A 17,796-nucleotide genomic window follows, 5' to 3' on the forward strand; every position below is an offset into this window, starting at 1 on the left:
GTTGGCACATATTGGTAATTAACTGATTAATGAAATTATTACCAACATTTTAATTAATGTGTACCATAAGCTAGATATAAAAAAAATATTTATCTATTTATTTCAGAAATACACACATTATCTTTCAACGTATGCCATTACGATAATGTCAAGAAACATTTAATAAAATATAATAAAGTACATAAAAAATTAAACACATAATATACACAATATCGATACTGTGAATTCATTCTGCGGACATACAAACATGTCGATAATGTGGGAGATAGCATTCAGTACGCGCAACGTCCTGGTCCGTCTATTTTCTTACTAGGGTTGTCTGGAAGAGATCGCTTGTTAACGATAAGGCCGCCCGTTGCATCCCTTGTAATTTTTATGTATTGTGATATTTGTGTTTCTTTGCAGCGAAGTGTTAATAAATAAATAACTGGGATCTGTGCAACAGACTGGTTAAAAATAGTAAAAATAAGAATAAATATACTAATAATTTGCATTACTCATGTAAAGTTGCCTTTTGAATAACATTGACTGAGAATATCACGCTGTCAACACAATTCAAGGCTTAAGGAGTAAGGACCCAACTTATGTAACGTCAAGGTCAAGGCGACTTTCTTAGCAAATAACGGTTTAACTTTACTTACTAACTCGCATGACTAATAATCGATTTGATCAGGTCATGTTAAATTTAATACTATTCCTATTCACATTAAGTAAATATGAAACTTTTAATTCCCAAAATCTTTATTGGTTAGTCTAAAACTATCCTAAAAATGTATTTCGCACCCAATGTATTTATAATATAATTTGAATTTGGGTGTATTTTTTATGCTAGGCTATCCGTAAAATAATGACTCTATTTTACGGATAGCCTAGCATTTGCCAGCCAGTTTATTATTAAATGTTCTAACAAACACTACGGCTGAATATTTTTCAGGCCGCTAGTTAAACGGCGCTGTTTAGTTAAACGGCTAGGCTGTTAATTAAACGGCTAATTAAGCTAGTTGGCTGCGTTCATAATTCTGTCTCATCGTTGATGAACAAAATTGCGAACGATGAAAGAATGACGAACAAAATTGTCATTAACATAAAAACAATGGCCGCAGTTAAAATAATAAAGAGTCATACAGGCACTAAAAATACTACCTCGTATATTAAACGATGTTATTATTTCAATTGTCAAAACGCAATTTTGAATAAATTATAACACATTTAGGGCCTGTTTCACAATGTATGGATAAAGCGCTAAATAGCTATGCAAGAAACTTCGCGTTTCATGACGAATAGCGCTATCTGACAGTCGTGAATCGCAAAAATACTGTTTATCCTACCAATAAGAAATAAATAGCTTATTTGGAACTTATCCGGACATTGTGAAACAGACCCTTAATACTATTAAGTTCTTAACATATTCTATATTTCTATTGGAATCTACCAGCAGGGATGAAACTTTTAAATTTTGTTTTCTTATTATTATTACTATATAGGTTATGAAAATATGAATGCAATCTATTAATGAAGAATGACAAAACCGTGGCAACTGGTAATTACGTTACATGATTTATAAAACAAAAAGAAATGTATATCTCAAGATCAGATTAATTTGCGGACATTGAGCTGTAATAATAATTGCTATTTACAATACCTATTACGGTGTTAGGACAATAAATACAGGTTTAAGGTTCTAATTAATTTGCTATATTTGTTTTAAATATTGTAGAATTGTTTGATGATTTACTTTTTTTTTAAAAGAGTACCGAGAGTTTTTACGCCGGCTTTTTCTCTCGGCCAACACCCTCTGTCTTCTTTGCCGATGAATAGGGATGCCAACAGGCTCGAATAATGGATTTATCACATTGAATAGTCCAGTCTATATTTAGAGGCTTACATGCCCTGTATCTTCATACTATCATTCTATACTTTGATTAACAATGGGAACCACCGAGTCGCTTCGTCGCGTGGGACTCTCATCCTTGAGGTAGTAGGTTTGATCCTCGGCTGCGGCTTGCTCAAACGGTAACGAGGACTATCGTAAGGGCTACAAATTTGACGGCATGAAATAATAAAATATCAAATAAACGGATGCAATATGGGTTGATTTATATGAGTTGGTTGTGTTGATTACTACATTTAATAAACATAACTAAACACGCTCTTTAACTAACCTTATATAATATGTTTAAAATTAAACTGTGACACTTAATCATATATATGTGAATCCAAACGTCATATATATTTTATTTACATCACTTTCAAATTTTAAAATAAGAACTTACCAAAAGAATATTGTTTTGTATATTCTCAAGTTTTAGAGAAACCATAATACTAAATAAACCATAATAATAAATGACTAAATAGGTTTTTTAAAAACCTTTTTAGTCATGCATATTAAAACTGGATTTATTTTATTTCAAACAAGGCGAATCAAGTGGATACGACACGCCGCAGCTAAATATTCTATACAAAACTGGATATTAATAACTCCATGTGATATAATTGTGAATATATAAAGTTTTCGTTTTCGAAATTATCTATACACTTATAAATTCCAATTCAAAACCCGATAATTGCATAACATTGAAACTGGGACATTTGGATTTCCCAACTTCATCATTTTCCGGTTCAAACAATACGCCGTTATCTCTAAAAGGATACATCCAAGCACCGATGAGACATACGAAGTGGGGATAAGTCAGGATCGACGCAGGCCCAGCGCAGTGGGTTTTCTGAAGGCTGCGGCACGAGCCGCATGCCAACATCGTTTCTGACCTCGCACGACCCTATTAATACAACAAACATCACCGATCGAACCTAGTAGTAATCTGACTAATCATGAAGCTCATCTACGCGTTGTGCCTTATCGCGACGACCGCAGCAGCACCGAATTTCGTGTTCCCGGATGAGCGGCGCGAGAGAAAACCAGAACCAATTATAACACCACCTGTTTTACCAATTCTGGAGCATCTGGAGAACGATCCCAGTACCCTGGGTAATAGGGCGAATACGGTGAAACCCAGATTTGGTGGTGGTTTTAATGTGAAGCCGTCTGGTAATGGAGGGTTGACGGCCAGTGTGAGCAGTAGTGCTAGTGGGGGTGGTTTGAGCCACTCCGCATCACAATCGTTCTCGTTTGGATTCAATGAAGGCTTTAGCGCATCTCATTCGGCGAGTCAAGCTTCGTCTTTTAATGGATTTGGAAGGTGATTTATAATTTACGTTATACTTGTAATGTATCATAAGCTCTTTTACCTATTATACCTTTAGTCGTAACTATAGATTGATTATAAGACGTTTCATTCTGTCTGAGATTCTGAGTATACTGCATGCAGCGAAAGAAATGTGGACAAAAATATTTATTGTATTTATTTTGGACTAATTGAGTCATCATGATATTTATAATTTTACTTTAAAAAAATAAAAGGATGTTAAGCGTCCAGTTTGCGATGTTTTTGATGCTCTTTTTTTAAGATTTTCTTTAACAAGATTCATGTCCTAAGAAAGTAATGGTACATTTCAGTGGGTTCAGCGGAAGCCAAGCAAGTAGCCAAGCTGCGTCGTTTAGCGGTTCAGGCAATTCAATATCAGGTGCTGCATCATCTGCCTCTTCACAGGGTGGCTTTGGAAGTGGAAGCCAAAGCGCCTCATCCGCTTTTGGCTTTAACTCCATCAATGGTTTTCAGTCTGAGGTATGTCATTACAATGTATTTTTTGTAGTGTCAGGTCACAATTAGAGCATAGGTTATAGAAGAATGCGTTTAAGAAAGTTTATAATTCATTGCGCAAAACTAACAGCAGTTATTAAAAAAAAATTGTTTCTCAAATTTTTGACATCAATAAGTGAGTATGAGACAACCCCCAGTTATTAAGTGTTTGTAATTATTGTGCTCTTGGATTCGGTTCCCAGCGAAACAATTATTCCATTTTCTTTTACTAAAAACAAAATGGTAGACATGCCCCATCTCCATGAGTGTCAAAGAAACTTCCTTTGTTTACCCTATATTGAGTATGCCACAAATTTCTTATGCGATATCTAAATACATACAATGCCATGTAATATTCCATTACCTTTCAGACTTGAGATTGTTAATCAATTTCAATATTATGGGTTTTTATTATTACTATCTAATTTGTTTGAGCTGGAGCAAATGAATCCTAAGGGATTCATCGATCGATCATTAAAATATTCGTCAAATTTATAAAAAGCTAATTGATCAAACAGAAACGTATGGATTCTTGTTTCGAAGCCTTTATTGATAAGCGTATTTTCATTACAGCCCTCTTTCGGAGATGGACTTCTAGATATTAGACAACGCGGCATCCCCGGTTTTGCCTTCCCGGATCTACTCGGGAGGAGCAAAGGCGCGAGAGCAGCCGCTTTTAAATCTAGACCTAATTCCCAAAGAAATAGAGACGATTTTCTTGCAGTACTAGTATCTAATTAAGTCTTCAAGGTCCTATGTGCATAATATAAAGGTATCTTCCCAAGAAACATTTAAGCTTTCACTATTGTTATAAAGAGAAAAATATTGTTCTCATAAAAATTGTTGCAGGCGTAAGTAGGTATAGCGGCAGCTTAGTTATAGGGTTTTTTTACGATTGTGTAATATAACCGGCCTTTGGTTGACCCACATAATTTACTTATCGTGTTGAATAACACGTTAGTAGCTTCTGACTTTAAATAGTGTATGAAGACCTTACATAAAAAAAAAAGACTGTTTATATATCTTCGTTTAATATTTATACAAAAGTGTTATTAAAATTTTATGTTAATGAGCTGGCTTGTCAATAATCTTGCGCAACATATTATATATGTTGCGTGTCAATATATTTGTTTTATTAAAATTATGCAATTAAATATAGTGGATTGGTATTTGTTATACGCATTTATGTTAATTTCCGTGTATATTTGATATTTCTGTATATTTTTTATAAGTGTATTGTTAAACTGAGTTACACTACGGTATTTTTCTTGTAACCCGCAAAGAAAATATTACAGAAATGTTGTAAGCTATCTTGCTTAGCTGTTTTAGGTTCTTAGCTATAAACCAATTACACATAAAATAAAACACTTTTAAAAGTATACTTTATTGTTATAATTTACTATACATAAAATTTTAAACTAAAGCTAGAATACCATATATAATAATATGAAAAAAATATGTACGCGTTTACATACAATAAAAATAACTGTCAAAAACAAATGCGTAATAAGTCTAGACTAACTTACAAAAGCGACGTTATGGAGTCGGAACAATGCTGTTACTAAATTGGGATAAACAAAAGGAAATTATTATACTTTTTTGTTTGTATGTTAACTCATTTAAAAATATATACTATATATATAGCATAGGTATTGCTGATCTTTTGTCTCGTTAAAACTCAAGAATGGCTATGCAGGTTTTCTTGAATTTTATTGAGATTGGGCTAATTTTATCTTGATAATATTTGTAGAAGGAAGTGAAAAGGTTTAACCTTTAATATACATAACAAAATGTATATTAGTTTAGATTAGTTTTTAATATAGTATATATAATATGATATTTAGTTTAAAATAATACTAGTTATAGTTTAGTATAATAATTTAAAACATAACTTAATTTTCCAATACGTATTTAGCTTCAAAACATATGTCTTTTGTTCTTTTAATGTATCACATTTATATATATGTATTTACACACTGCAAAAAAAAAGACAAAAATATAATATATCAGAAAGCTTTTAATTGATTGAGTATACACAGTATTGTATTTAATAATGTTTGTAAACATTTTGTATCTTGTAAGACCATTTTTACAAAATTATATGTAGTAACGAAGTTCCGAAGGTCATCTTGTACTATATATATTTCTATTGTTATTATTGACTGATATTCATTTTTAATAAATAAAATAAATCTAGATTTTTATTCGAACAATACAATTTATATTCAAAGTTTGGAGAGTTAGAGTGTTCTTAATGAAATATTTACTACACGTAGATGTTAACTACGCACCACGCTGTAATGACGTCATACTATTGTACTGACTGCATAAAAAATTCAAGTAATCTTTAATGCCCCTCGACACTCGCGATAGTAGGTATCAATTGGTTAATTATAATATATATATTTTTTCATAGCAGTTGTTTATCCATAGGTTAATAAAACAAATATGATTTAAGTTTATTTTTTAATAAAATGACAATACTGATCGTACTGTCGCGTCAAGGGCGAGAGCGGTAGGCGGTGGTGGTGGGAGGGAAAGTACATTTCACGCAGGTGCCAAGTTGATTAGTGCGTGTATTTTTTTTTTTGTATTATATTAGAGATTGCTGTCGCTATGAGAAGTTGCAGAGTACCACCTCTGATGGTAAGACTGATAAGTCTATATTTGTAGTAGCAAAGCTACCCCAGCCAGTGTCCATTTGGCTGGCTTGTCCTTAGTTTTCAAGTTGAATGTCCATACATATGTGGGACCGCGAGTCCGCGTCTTATATACGGGACATTCGTACATATTGCGAAGATCTTGCTTATCTTGTGTTATTGCCTGAAAGAATAAGAAATCATTAACCACCAATTGTAACACAACCATTGCTCTTGGCCTCAGATTTCTTCTATTACGTTGTCTACCGCCCGTAGTTATTTCAATTTTGATGAATCTTTGTCGGTCAGTTGGAATATACTTGATTAAAATCATATCAATATGACTATAAGCGATTGCAAATATTTTATAAGGAACTTTGAATAAGTGTCGAGCATGGATATCGTTACAATGGTATTTAATTTTAAATACGTGACTATTTGAAGCTCAGATAAACTCGATTCTCACAATATTGTTAAAAATCGTCAAAGAAATTAAATTAAAATTCGTATATACATACCCTAACATTAATAACAGGCATGGGTGGAAAGAGATCCTTAAGACGGGAGTCCATGATGATACCGGCCTGTGTGTCCCAACGTGCACCTTCCATCAATAGGCCGTGTACGTAAGCGCCATCGCGGGGGGCGGAGCGCGAGTCTGCTATACTGAACATTTGTTTAAAAATATTATATAATCTAAATATTATTATTTAAATCCCATTTTAGTATTTATAATACTAACATTATATATATATATATATATAATACTAACGTGAAATCCTCCTTCATCTTCTTAGTGACGTCACACTGCAAACACATCTTGTCCAAGGGGAGTTCATAACGACGAGCAGTGCTTTGCATTATTGCTGTAAGAAGACTTTGTGGGTTGAAGAAGCCACCCAGCCACACCGATGTCGGTAGCTAAAAGAAAGTCAAATATTCGTAGGATTGCCGAGCAGTCTTTTATTTAATAGAATAGCGGGCAAACGAGCAGGAGGTTCACCTGACACACAATGCCAGAGGGCTTGCGAATGCGTTGCCGCCCTTTTAAGAATTGGTATATTGAAGGGCCCTAAATCGAATTGGTTCGAAAATAATATGACTTGATACTCACCACGAAATCTGTTGCCCAAGTTTCTAATTCCCGAAGCCGTAGGAGTAAGTCTACAAACCACGCAGACAAACCCAGGAGCGAGGGATATGCCCGACTGGCCCAGATTAATGGTACCTGATATCAGGGTTAATTTAATACATATAGAATAATCCACAAATCAGGTGCCAAATTGATTTGTGTATGTGTTATTTTTTTTAACTTTTACATTTAAAAAATATTATTTTATAAAATAATAACGTAAAAGTTAAAAAGTATATATTATACCACAAGTATATAATTATGATATGATAGAGGCAAACTAGTCTATGTAGCAGCCATAAAAGCCAGCTACCGCATCCCATTGCTGGTCTATATCAGTCATATAGCTATCATTTATGAGAGCGATAAGGACAAAACATACTAGGTATTTGATGTTTTTTTGTTATTTTTGCAATTTTCAAGGAAGAGAATGTTTGTAGTCTTACTATATGAGATATATTTTAAAGCCCTACGTAATAATTTCAATATAGTATGATGTTTCTAAAGTGAAAATCAAAAAGAAAATAGAATTTACAATTTAAATACCTGATCCAAAAATAGCGCATTTTCTAATTCTTCCATATCTGATGTAATTGTAAGTTCGCCCTGAAAAACAAATAAAATAGTCACCTTCCATGTGATATGGGATTTTTAACATACATGACTCAGAATCTATTCTATAACTATTAAATAATTAAACAAATTTATAACTAACTTCAAAGAAGAACGTTAACTAACCGCATATATTGCATGAAGGGCAATATTCCACCTTAGCAACAGCACAAGTTGCATTAAAATCTGTTCAGTCGTTTTGTGATATTTACATATTTCAGGATATGAAAGGTATTCAAAGTTGGTTTAATTAACATAAACTATGCGGACAAGGCTGATTAAAGCTAAGCTGTTACTGTGTCCTGCCTCGGGCGATTGTTGGTGGGTCCGTGGGGTTTTAGTGGGTATGCACAGTGGTGAGGCCCACATAACCCTTCACAGGCAACCGTACAGAGGAAGGGTATGCGTAACGCATTTCCCCACGAAAAAAAAAATTAACATAAACTACTTTTATATACCTTTAACCCCAAATCCAGTTCCCTCAACGATCGTTTCATTTCTCCAGTCAAATAGTTCATCCTCTCACACTCCTGGAAGGCCACAATCACGTACGGAGTCCTTTCCTCCACCTTCCCCATAATCTCTACCATATTGAACTCCTCCGGCAACTTCTCTACTATCTCATCCAGCATTTGCTTCACCTATTAAATAATTTTGCTAAAAAATTACTTTATAAAATTGTTTTTTGATCTACCCTCTAGTGCAGGAAATATTTACATATTAAAAACCTCGTCCCTGTTATTAAAACATTTTTAATACATTTTGTATCTTTATTAAAATACAAATATTATTTACATATATTATATTTTAAGTAAATAATTTCTTCTTATTATCCGGTACACTCTTGACATAGCGGTCGCGGTCGTTATGTAGTAGTGCTAATAGAAAGCTTAAATAATTTAGTTATTAGCAATTATTAGTTTAGTAAATTATTTATTTGTTTTATTTATTTATTTCAAACATACATACATATTATGTGATGATTTCAAGATATTCTCTTACGATGCTCCTATATAAAGTTAACTCAATTCTATATCAATTAAGTTAATTCACTTAGTTTCTTTTTAAGTTACCCACAACAAATTTGAAATAACCACAGCGAAATTTATTATAAACTAGCTGCCCCTGCGAGCTTCGTTTCGCCTTAATATGATATTTCTACTTTACCTACGTTTTTAGTAGCTACACTAACATTTTGCTATTATACAACCCATAGATACTGTTCGCATTTCTGGAATAAAAAGCTAAATTTTCCACTCTGTCTCCAATTTTTAAATTGAATGAATGTTTAAATTCAAAATTATGTCTAAATAATTATAAGTTTAAATACAATAATACATAACTATAATCCGTAAAAAAGTGTTTTTCTTTGAATGAATGTGTTAAGCAACTTATTTTTATTTATATATTTTACTAAGTACTTGCTGATGAAGAAATTATAGCTTTTTATCACTACCTTTTCTGTATCAGTCTTCTCAAATTTTTTATATTTCTTCTCTACTTCGGACAGTGTGTCAACTGTCAGCTGTCAGCTGTCAACTATTTTTAGATACAACTTATTTCTAGATGATTTAATCACATAAATTACCGCCTAAGAAACAAACCTTGTCTTCCCGAGTGACTGTAGTAGCACCTGATGCTTGAGCATCCCTGGGCTGCATTTCAAAAATGGTTCTAAATAGATTTTCAGAAGTGGTGGTTAAGAAGCCAATTTCAGCGTTTGGATGTAAGCCGTATAGATAGGGGGATTCCGCTGGCATAGCATCTTCTATATACTGGTGGTAACCAGCATAGTCGGTGTTGGGAGGAGCTGGAAAACCTGGAGCTAATTGCAGTTCTCCGTCAACCTATAAATAATCTCAATTTAAAATTGCAAGACAATTCAACAGATGGACTGGTAATGTATTAAAGAAAAGCTGTAAAAGGCTTACTTTAAAGTTAACGATTATCTAGTTGATAAAAGAGCTGGGACTAGTTCTAGACAGGGTACTTCTAATTAAGTGTTGTTTGACACAGTCATTTTGTATGATGATTACCTATTTTAAAAGAGTACCGAGAGTTTTTTATGCTAGCTTTTTCTCTCGGCCTACACCCTCTATCTTTTTTGCCGATAAGTAGAGATGTATACTGATTCAAATTTAATGACGTGGAATAAGTGACACCTCTATGTTACATTCCATAATAAACATTTCTTTTAATCAAGAGTTTATTTTTGTCATACTGTACCGTTTCGTATCTTGGTGCAAACTTTGCTCAAAATAATGTATTTACAAGTATATATTTTAAATCTTAGATATAGTAAGGAGTACGCCAAACAAGTTCTTAGAAACCAAATTACAAACCCTACAAAATACGAATACCACCACACCACATATAGAAATATAACAATGGTAATTTAAATGTTATACATTACCAAATCAGGTTGCATAAGTTCCTCTAAGTAAGCATTGCATAGCCTCCTATCCCAATCATCAGTAATATGTCCGCCATACATAATCTCGCCAAAGAGGTATCGTAAATCTTCCCAGGGCACTTTGGAATTCGCTTCCAAATAATTGTACAAGACAAAAACGCTAATGGTGAGGTCACCTGAAATAATAGGAATGTAAAGTCACCATAATAATAAATTAATTTACTTGGTATTTTATGAATCTTACAACTTTTTACGGAAGCATACATAATTGAGTAGCGAGACGCGATTTTGTTTTTGATGATATAATTTATTCATGTAACTGATTGTATATTTAGTAAAGTAATGTAAATTGACATTTACCGCCAATCCTCAAATAAGGGTGTGAACGAGAAGCAATACTATGGAGTATTTTGCTTATTTCTTTAAATTGCCAAAGTATAAGTGTTTATAAAAGAGAGTTTTTTAATTAAGATTTATATGTTATTTATTGATTTAAGAATTATTGGTGTAGCAATTACGTAGTTCTATCGTATTAGTAATAACTGTAATGATAAAAATAAAATAATCCAGTGGCGCTACAACCACTTTAGGTCCTCAGATTTCTGAATTATGTTTCATGATCATTTTTAAATCTAATAGGCAAGTAGGTGACCAGCCTCCAGTGCCTGACACACGTCGTCGACTTTTTGGGTCTAAGACATGTCGGTTTCCTTACGATGTTTTCCTTCACCGTTCGAGCAAATGTTAAAAATGCGCACATAGAAAGAAATTCCATTGGTGCACAGCCCGGGATCGAACCTACGACCTCAGAGAGTCGCACGCTGAAGCTACTAGGCCAACACTGCTCCTAATCCAATGATAAAATAATTCCAATTTCTAGTTGTATACTAACCAACATTGAATGGGTAAATTTTATTCCATCCCTGCGGCCCAAATTTCCTTCGTTCAGCAACGACCGCGTGGAAATAACACAACGCGATTAATATCGCTTTAAACTCAGCTTCCTTCCCACACATCTCGAGTGTCTCTTGATTGAAATTGTCTAATGCTTTATGGAGGTTAGCCTACAAACATTAATACCTACAGCTTAAACTTAATCTCAATAACGGGTCAATTCATATATATTTTATTACCGTAGACACTACGGCTAAGCACGACTGTATATTTTGAAATATTTTGGAAAAAAGCATGTCCATATTACTAAAAGATATTAGTATTCTAAATGTGGAAAAAGTTTTGAAATCTCCATTAGATTTGAATGCATTCTTTGCGTTTTATTTCATGAATACAATTCTATCCCCTATAGGATTCTCTTCCCTGTGATTTACTCCAAATGTGTTAAAAAATAGTCCCCTGGGGAAACCGTATTAGGAGCAACTCACCTGATGTTAAGTGATACCGCTGCCCATAGACAACACATTGCCTAAGGGCTCGAAATTGCGCTGCCGGACTATGGAACTAGAAATAGCTACGAACTATAAAATAAACGGTTCAACCGTACATCGGTGTGTTACGCCTTGTAAAGGCCAGATTGGTCTGGACATGTTATTATTATTGCACTTACCTGCATCCCAGTAGGCGGTTCATTCGTAATCTTAATACTGGATTCCAGTATTCCTTGCGGAATAATATGAGCAGCGGCTGTAGCAGCGGGTTCAGCGGACATAAAAAGCCTAAACTCAGGATGGCAACCGAGCGCAAAACTCTCCATTTTCTTTTCCAGACTTGGCAACCATTTTTTAACCAAATGTATATTCTAAAGAATTATTTATTTCATTAATAGGATTGTAGAAATTCTATTCAAAAAATTTTAGAAGACTCAAATCATTGTTTATGGATCTTCTCTAGTTTGTAAATAATTACTTTTAAAGGAGTAAACAGTATGAAAAAAGTAATAGTTAATACAGCTACAAAGAAACCAAAATTATGACGTTTAAAAAAAACTTCACGTTAAAAGCACCTGTACCTTAATTAATAAAAATTAAATAACTCTCGCCATAGTAGCTTATCATTAAAAATAATCAATTCTAAAATTCGCAATATTGGTGCGTTTGACAAATTCAAAAAGGCATTAAAGATGCATTAGAGTGAACATAGTAGACTAAAATCGGGACGGCTAATGGCGACGTGTATCTCGCTCGTATATACATATTAAGTTTCTCATGTAAATAAAATATTTATTTTTGGAATGAGAAATAAAGTTCTGCAAACATAAACCTATGGTAATGTAAACGAGCAATATGGGCCTAGTAAATGGAGCGGTTCGCAATTCAGAAGTCCTTTGTTCTAATCACAAAAGGAAACTGCCGTGCCTTAGACGGCGTGTGTCAGGCACAGAAGGCCTATTAGATAAAATGAGACTAACGGTTAAAGCGGTGCTGGTAGCACAAAAAGTACCTGCAAAACAACCCAATGTCCTTTCTTAAACGCTTCGTCCATTGCTTGCTCGGCAACAACTTCCTGCCCCTGACCCAAAGAGACATTATGAAAGTTCCCACCATCAGTGGTAAAGCCCATAGCTTTTCCTAACGCTTCCACGTCTTTAAGAGGATTCACGCCGGGTGACAAAATGAAGAATATAGGCGTGGTTGGGCTAGTCTCCTCAAATGATTTACTAAATTCAACAGTTCTATTTTCAACGTATTTAGATCCCATCTTTTCTTCTATATATGTTCTACAAACAATATAAACCTATATTAGAAACTAATTTATTGCTTATAAGCCTTAAAATTAAAAATTGATAAATAAAAATTTAATTTCAAAAGTTCGGTCCCTGCGGAAATGTATCTTAATCAGCATTTCCTCGCTGCATACGATACTTATTCGTTGAGCGAGGAAAATAAAATAAAATTAAATTAAATAAAATACGTTTATTTTGGAACATAAGATCATCATGGTATCACTTATTCCACGTCATTAAATTCGAACCTGTTGTTCTAGGAATTGGACCCAAAACTTCTGTATGAAATAGCACGGAGATGTTGAACAACCCATAATATTGTACATTAGAAATATGTTTCAATTATTTAACATTTAAATAATTGTTTTACATGTACAAGAAAGGTCCTTTAATACATAAAAACTTAAAGCATAGGAAAACTAATTATTTAATTTTGCATTGTTTCTCTAGGAATTGGACCCAAAACTTCTGTAAGAATTAGCCACGGAGATGTTTAATTCCTAATTGTAGAGTAAAAATTTAATTAACTACTCGTATGTACTCAGTACTCACGCATGAATAAAGGCTATTATTATTATTATTATTATGTACTCACGCAACGGCGTAAGTCATTCTATCAGGACGCAATGCTCTAATCATGCACAGTCGTTGCAGAGCAGTTTTATTTTTCCATTCCTAAAATAAAGAAGTTGAAAGGAAAAAATAGTCTAATTAAATACAAACAGTTTTGTACTGAACTAAGTTTTGATTTAAAAAATCAATATCTTAAAAACTACTCAAGGAATTAGATTTTTTACAATCAAAGGTTTTTTGTGCATCAAATATTAGCATAAATATATTTGTATGGTCATAGAGTTTCTTATAGTTGTCTTTTCGAAGGTTGGCGATATGTATGAAACTCTAACTTCGAAAGATCTTTTTTCAATAATTTGTACATACAACCATTCTCTAGCCCCTATGTAATTTAAATATAAACTCAATATAAAGATCAGAATTACTGTTGCTAGGAGTTACAGAGTTAAAGGTCAGAGGTATGAGAATGTAAAACAAAAAGCGCAAAACGAAACGTTTCATTCGATTGTGATTGGACGACGACGGACGGCTTGAGAAACGTCATATAAACCCATATTTTACGTTATGTAACGTAAGACGTGACTTACCTGTGGAAATTTCTCCCTTTCAGGACACTCCATTTCCACAATCTTCTTCCATCTTTTAGGTGACGTTTCTATATCTCTATCGAGATTGCGGAATTCATCTTTACTCGCCAAGGAACAAATGCCACCCCAACTTTGATTTGAGAGGAAGTCAACTGGGCTGGTGACGTGAGGTTTGATTGGGAATCGAAGGAAGAAATCTAATTCTGCTGGTGAGATTTCTTCACTCATCAGGAGAACCTATAATATTGTATTATGTTTATAATCGAAATAATTATTTTCTCATTCAGAATTGATCCAAGATTATGTACTTATGACGACCATGATCTTTACACTGCGTTTAAGTGGTAGTATCAATTGTAATTGTAACTTTTTTGCTGTCACGAAATTAAACAAATGTTACCCTTTAGTAGTATATTTAAGAAAACATAAAACATACCTGGAAAGTCATTTGCGATGCAAATATTAGCTTGTCACATTCAAAAAGCCCCCGCGATGTATATTGAAATACTGAATACGAAATGCAATCAATAAGATTTTTAATTCGTTGGCTCACTTCATCACTCTCTTCGGCCTTTGATATAGCTTTTTGGAAGACAACACTAAATGCCTGAAAACTCACATTAAACTATTAAGCTATTCATACATACATTTATCTCTTAATCCTAACACTTAATATATAGAATATATAGGATAAACTTTAATTAAATAAAAATAAATAATTAAATAATTTATACATACGAATTTGCCATTAGACGCCTAGAGTATAAGTTATTAGTACTAAAATATGGCCGTTATAAAATTTCGAATATGTAATATTCAAAACATAAAAATAATTTCTTACCTTTAAAGAGAATTGATAAATTGGATTTATAGTATTCAAGTCATTCAAAATGAAATATAAAAGCGACGCACGCGCAGCAGCCGGACGATAGAACTCTCTCGCTTGATCTATTTGGTGTGACGTCACCTTCGCTTCAGAAACCTAAAGTATTTTTTGAGCGTCTCAATGAATACAATTCAATAGATATTTAGTGAAAATACTAGACGTTTTTTTATATCAATAGAGCTTAAGTTTAAGATGTAGTGAAGTGAATAAATAAACAAATGTTTTGTTGTGTCTGGTTACCTTTTTTTCAATATCTGCTGCCGTCTTCTTGGTCGTCTCCAAATTCTCTATCAGAGCTGTATCACCAAGAATATTCTCACCAGCCGACGAGAGTCTCGAAAGCAGGTCATCTTCTAGCTTCTTTAACTGTATTTTAAACTCATTTTGTTGCTTCGTCAGCTCCGCTTTAAGTTCTTCTAGGTCCGGTCTTTCGGCTTTGACGACTTCAGCAAGAAGTTGGTCTTCTAGACCATCTCGTGTCACGGTAAAGTTCACTAGTGTTGTTTGCGCTTGCATTTCCGGTTTATAATGCGGATTTGCAAGTTTTGTGTGCAAAATTAATCTGAAGTTAGGACTATATTCAACTTCTTTATCACCGATTTTTATCGCTCTAAAATAGATAAAATAGAATTATTATTTAGAATATTAACTGGGAGGGAATGTATAGCATTCGTACTCCGTAAAATTTTAATTGACTCAATCAATGACTGGAAATTTCTCACAAATCATCCGATTCCAAATACTTCTCTCGTTTCAAATGAACCGGAGCGCTAATTTAACAGACTTGGAATTCACTGGTAAGTCTACTACAAAATCAATGTAACAGCGTGATTCTGCCCAGGTGTTTTTGAGGAAATATTTACTATTCTACGCCATAGACAATGTTTCAATGGCCTTCGAGCTACAAACTACTTAAGCCAACCAAATAACTCAAGTTCTATTAGGCATTTGTATTATAACATAATATTGTACACTGTACGACTATACTATACTCAATTAAAAACGACAAATTTTTACAAGAAATACCAAATCATACTTTAAAGTTAAATGTACAACTTCTAATAGAAAATATCATACTTTTGTAAAAGTTACCTTCCTTTCTTGATTAAGTTTCTTCCCAAAAGCGGATCTAAGACCGGGTCCACAGTTTCTCCTATGTTTTCCAATAAAACAGTTTCCCCTTTGATGATAGCCTTTTCGATTGTATCTAAGTACCCTTTCTGGCCTAAACGTATAACTCGCAAACCGTCACCATATTTTTGTTTTATCCATTTTACTCCTTGTAACTGCAAATAAATTTTTATAAAAGTATTTAATCCATCAAAATGGATGTTACTTTTTTATTTTTTATATAAAGCTTTAAGTAGTGTATTGGTGGTGGTAAAACAATAGCATATAAGAACTCATTAGGTCTTACGTGTAATTAAAACATACTGCCAACTTAAAAAGAAACGAAATATAAGTTTTGACAAAGACTATAAATAAAGTTTGTGTTTTACAAACCTGTGGGTCAATCATAAGCGGCCATCGATCTGAATTTGACAATATTGTTGCATTCTCTGTGCTCATTCTGTCTGAAGGTAGGCCTTCATTTTGCCACATAGCTATAGTTGTGTCATCAGTCAACATTGTTAGGGGATCGAGGCCTTCTGTTATTGGTATTGGAGGCTAAAATCATAATGTGTAGTTTATTGTATAAATCCCTTTATTTTATGGAAAAAACCTGTTACAGCCCAGAGAAATGTTTTCGCAAAGAGACACACAGCTATAAGAATTATTTTTAATCAATTATTTAGTTAACGGCTAGTTCCCGGCAAAATATAGTCACAAGCATAGTATATTATTAATTAACTATAACTTATAGCCATTTGGTATTTACTAAACTATCGACGTAATTAAAATTTTCTTCACTTCTTTAATCACCAGGAATTGAATATCTTCGAAATTTATTACAAGAAAAGGCATTGGTGCTGAAACCCAAAAAATAAAAGATGGCGCCCCTAAACGAACGCCCCGTCACACTGCCGTCACAGATTAGAATGCTATTATAGAAACAGCGGGTGCAACGCATCTTTCGTGAAAAAACAAAATAATTTTATCAGATTCTACCAGAGTATAATCTGATAAAATTATTTTTTTGTTACAGATAACGCAATTGAAAATAATACTAAAATATTGTTTTAGAGGAATAATATTTACATTTGCTGTATTTTATTACCTCTAATGTCTTCAAGAATGGTAACCAATTCTTATGCAACAAATCCAATCTGTAGAGCTTAGTGAAACAGCCCACGTATGAAATAAATGCACAGACTAAAAGCACATCACCAGGCAGCGTCGTGCTTTGTTGCATAAAACTGTAAATATGATTTATTAAAGACATGAATCATTTATTTACTGTATTAACTAATCTACGCCGTAGATAATGTTTCAACGGCCTTCGAGCTACAAACTAGACACTAGGTACTTACTCCAACCAAATTTGTATGAAAATTGTCATGTGACCAAGCCCGAAGTTCTATAGGAATTTGTATTATAATATCTTGTCTTTTCTAACTAATATCTTATGAAATCGT

The 17,796-nt window shown here is 33.4% G+C and overlaps 2 protein-coding genes across 2 annotated transcripts in view; one reads left to right on the forward strand and one right to left on the reverse strand.

The window, feature by feature from the left end:
• Positions 1 to 2,687: 2,687 nt before the first annotated feature.
• Positions 2,688 to 5,077, forward strand: LOC111000959 (cell wall protein IFF6). The gene is made up of 3 exons (XM_022270576.2): positions 2,688 to 3,197; positions 3,515 to 3,683; positions 4,272 to 5,077. Exons 1-3 carry the CDS (start codon positions 2,830 to 2,832, stop codon positions 4,437 to 4,439), a joined length of 705 nt encoding a protein of 234 aa, XP_022126268.1. The 5' UTR covers positions 2,688 to 2,829; the 3' UTR covers positions 4,440 to 5,077.
• A 1,172-nt stretch (positions 5,078 to 6,249) lies between these two features.
• Positions 6,250 to 17,796, reverse strand: part of LOC111000951 (dynein beta chain, ciliary) — a 39,909-nt gene continuing 28,362 nt past the window's right edge. Inside the window, exons 47-65 of the mRNA XM_045632537.1 lie at positions 17,439 to 17,577; positions 16,724 to 16,888; positions 16,313 to 16,506; positions 15,461 to 15,830; positions 15,176 to 15,316; positions 14,771 to 14,941; positions 14,335 to 14,571; positions 13,770 to 13,849; positions 12,892 to 13,168; positions 12,059 to 12,250; positions 11,387 to 11,558; positions 10,495 to 10,670; positions 9,686 to 9,928; positions 8,540 to 8,722; positions 8,016 to 8,075; positions 7,452 to 7,565; positions 7,110 to 7,258; positions 6,856 to 7,003; positions 6,250 to 6,521 (exon numbers count right to left, since the gene is read on the reverse strand). Of these exons, the coding sequence (XP_045488493.1) occupies positions 6,360 to 6,521; positions 6,856 to 7,003; positions 7,110 to 7,258; positions 7,452 to 7,565; positions 8,016 to 8,075; positions 8,540 to 8,722; positions 9,686 to 9,928; positions 10,495 to 10,670; positions 11,387 to 11,558; positions 12,059 to 12,250; positions 12,892 to 13,168; positions 13,770 to 13,849; positions 14,335 to 14,571; positions 14,771 to 14,941; positions 15,176 to 15,316; positions 15,461 to 15,830; positions 16,313 to 16,506; positions 16,724 to 16,888; positions 17,439 to 17,577 (3,373 nt within the window). The 3' untranslated portion in view covers positions 6,250 to 6,359. The remainder of the gene's footprint in view (positions 6,522 to 6,855; positions 7,004 to 7,109; positions 7,259 to 7,451; positions 7,566 to 8,015; positions 8,076 to 8,539; positions 8,723 to 9,685; positions 9,929 to 10,494; positions 10,671 to 11,386; positions 11,559 to 12,058; positions 12,251 to 12,891; positions 13,169 to 13,769; positions 13,850 to 14,334; positions 14,572 to 14,770; positions 14,942 to 15,175; positions 15,317 to 15,460; positions 15,831 to 16,312; positions 16,507 to 16,723; positions 16,889 to 17,438; positions 17,578 to 17,796) is intronic.

The sequence above is a fragment of the Pieris rapae genome, chromosome 20, assembly GCF_905147795.1.
Source record: "Pieris rapae chromosome 20, ilPieRapa1.1, whole genome shotgun sequence".
NCBI classification, from domain to species: domain Eukaryota; kingdom Metazoa; phylum Arthropoda; class Insecta; order Lepidoptera; family Pieridae; genus Pieris; species Pieris rapae.

Excerpts from the sequence above, each read along its gene's own strand:
- LOC111000959 (XM_022270576.2), top strand. The coding sequence starts at position 2,830 with ATGAAGCTCATCTACGCGTTGTGCCTTATCGCGACGACCGCAGCAGCA. Across the intron at positions 3,198-3,514 it reads TCTTTTAATGGATTTGGAAG|TGGGTTCAGCGGAAGCCAAG; the intron begins GTGATTTATAAT and ends GGTACATTTCAG. Across the intron at positions 3,684-4,271 it reads TCAATGGTTTTCAGTCTGAG|CCCTCTTTCGGAGATGGACT; the intron begins GTATGTCATTAC and ends TTTTCATTACAG.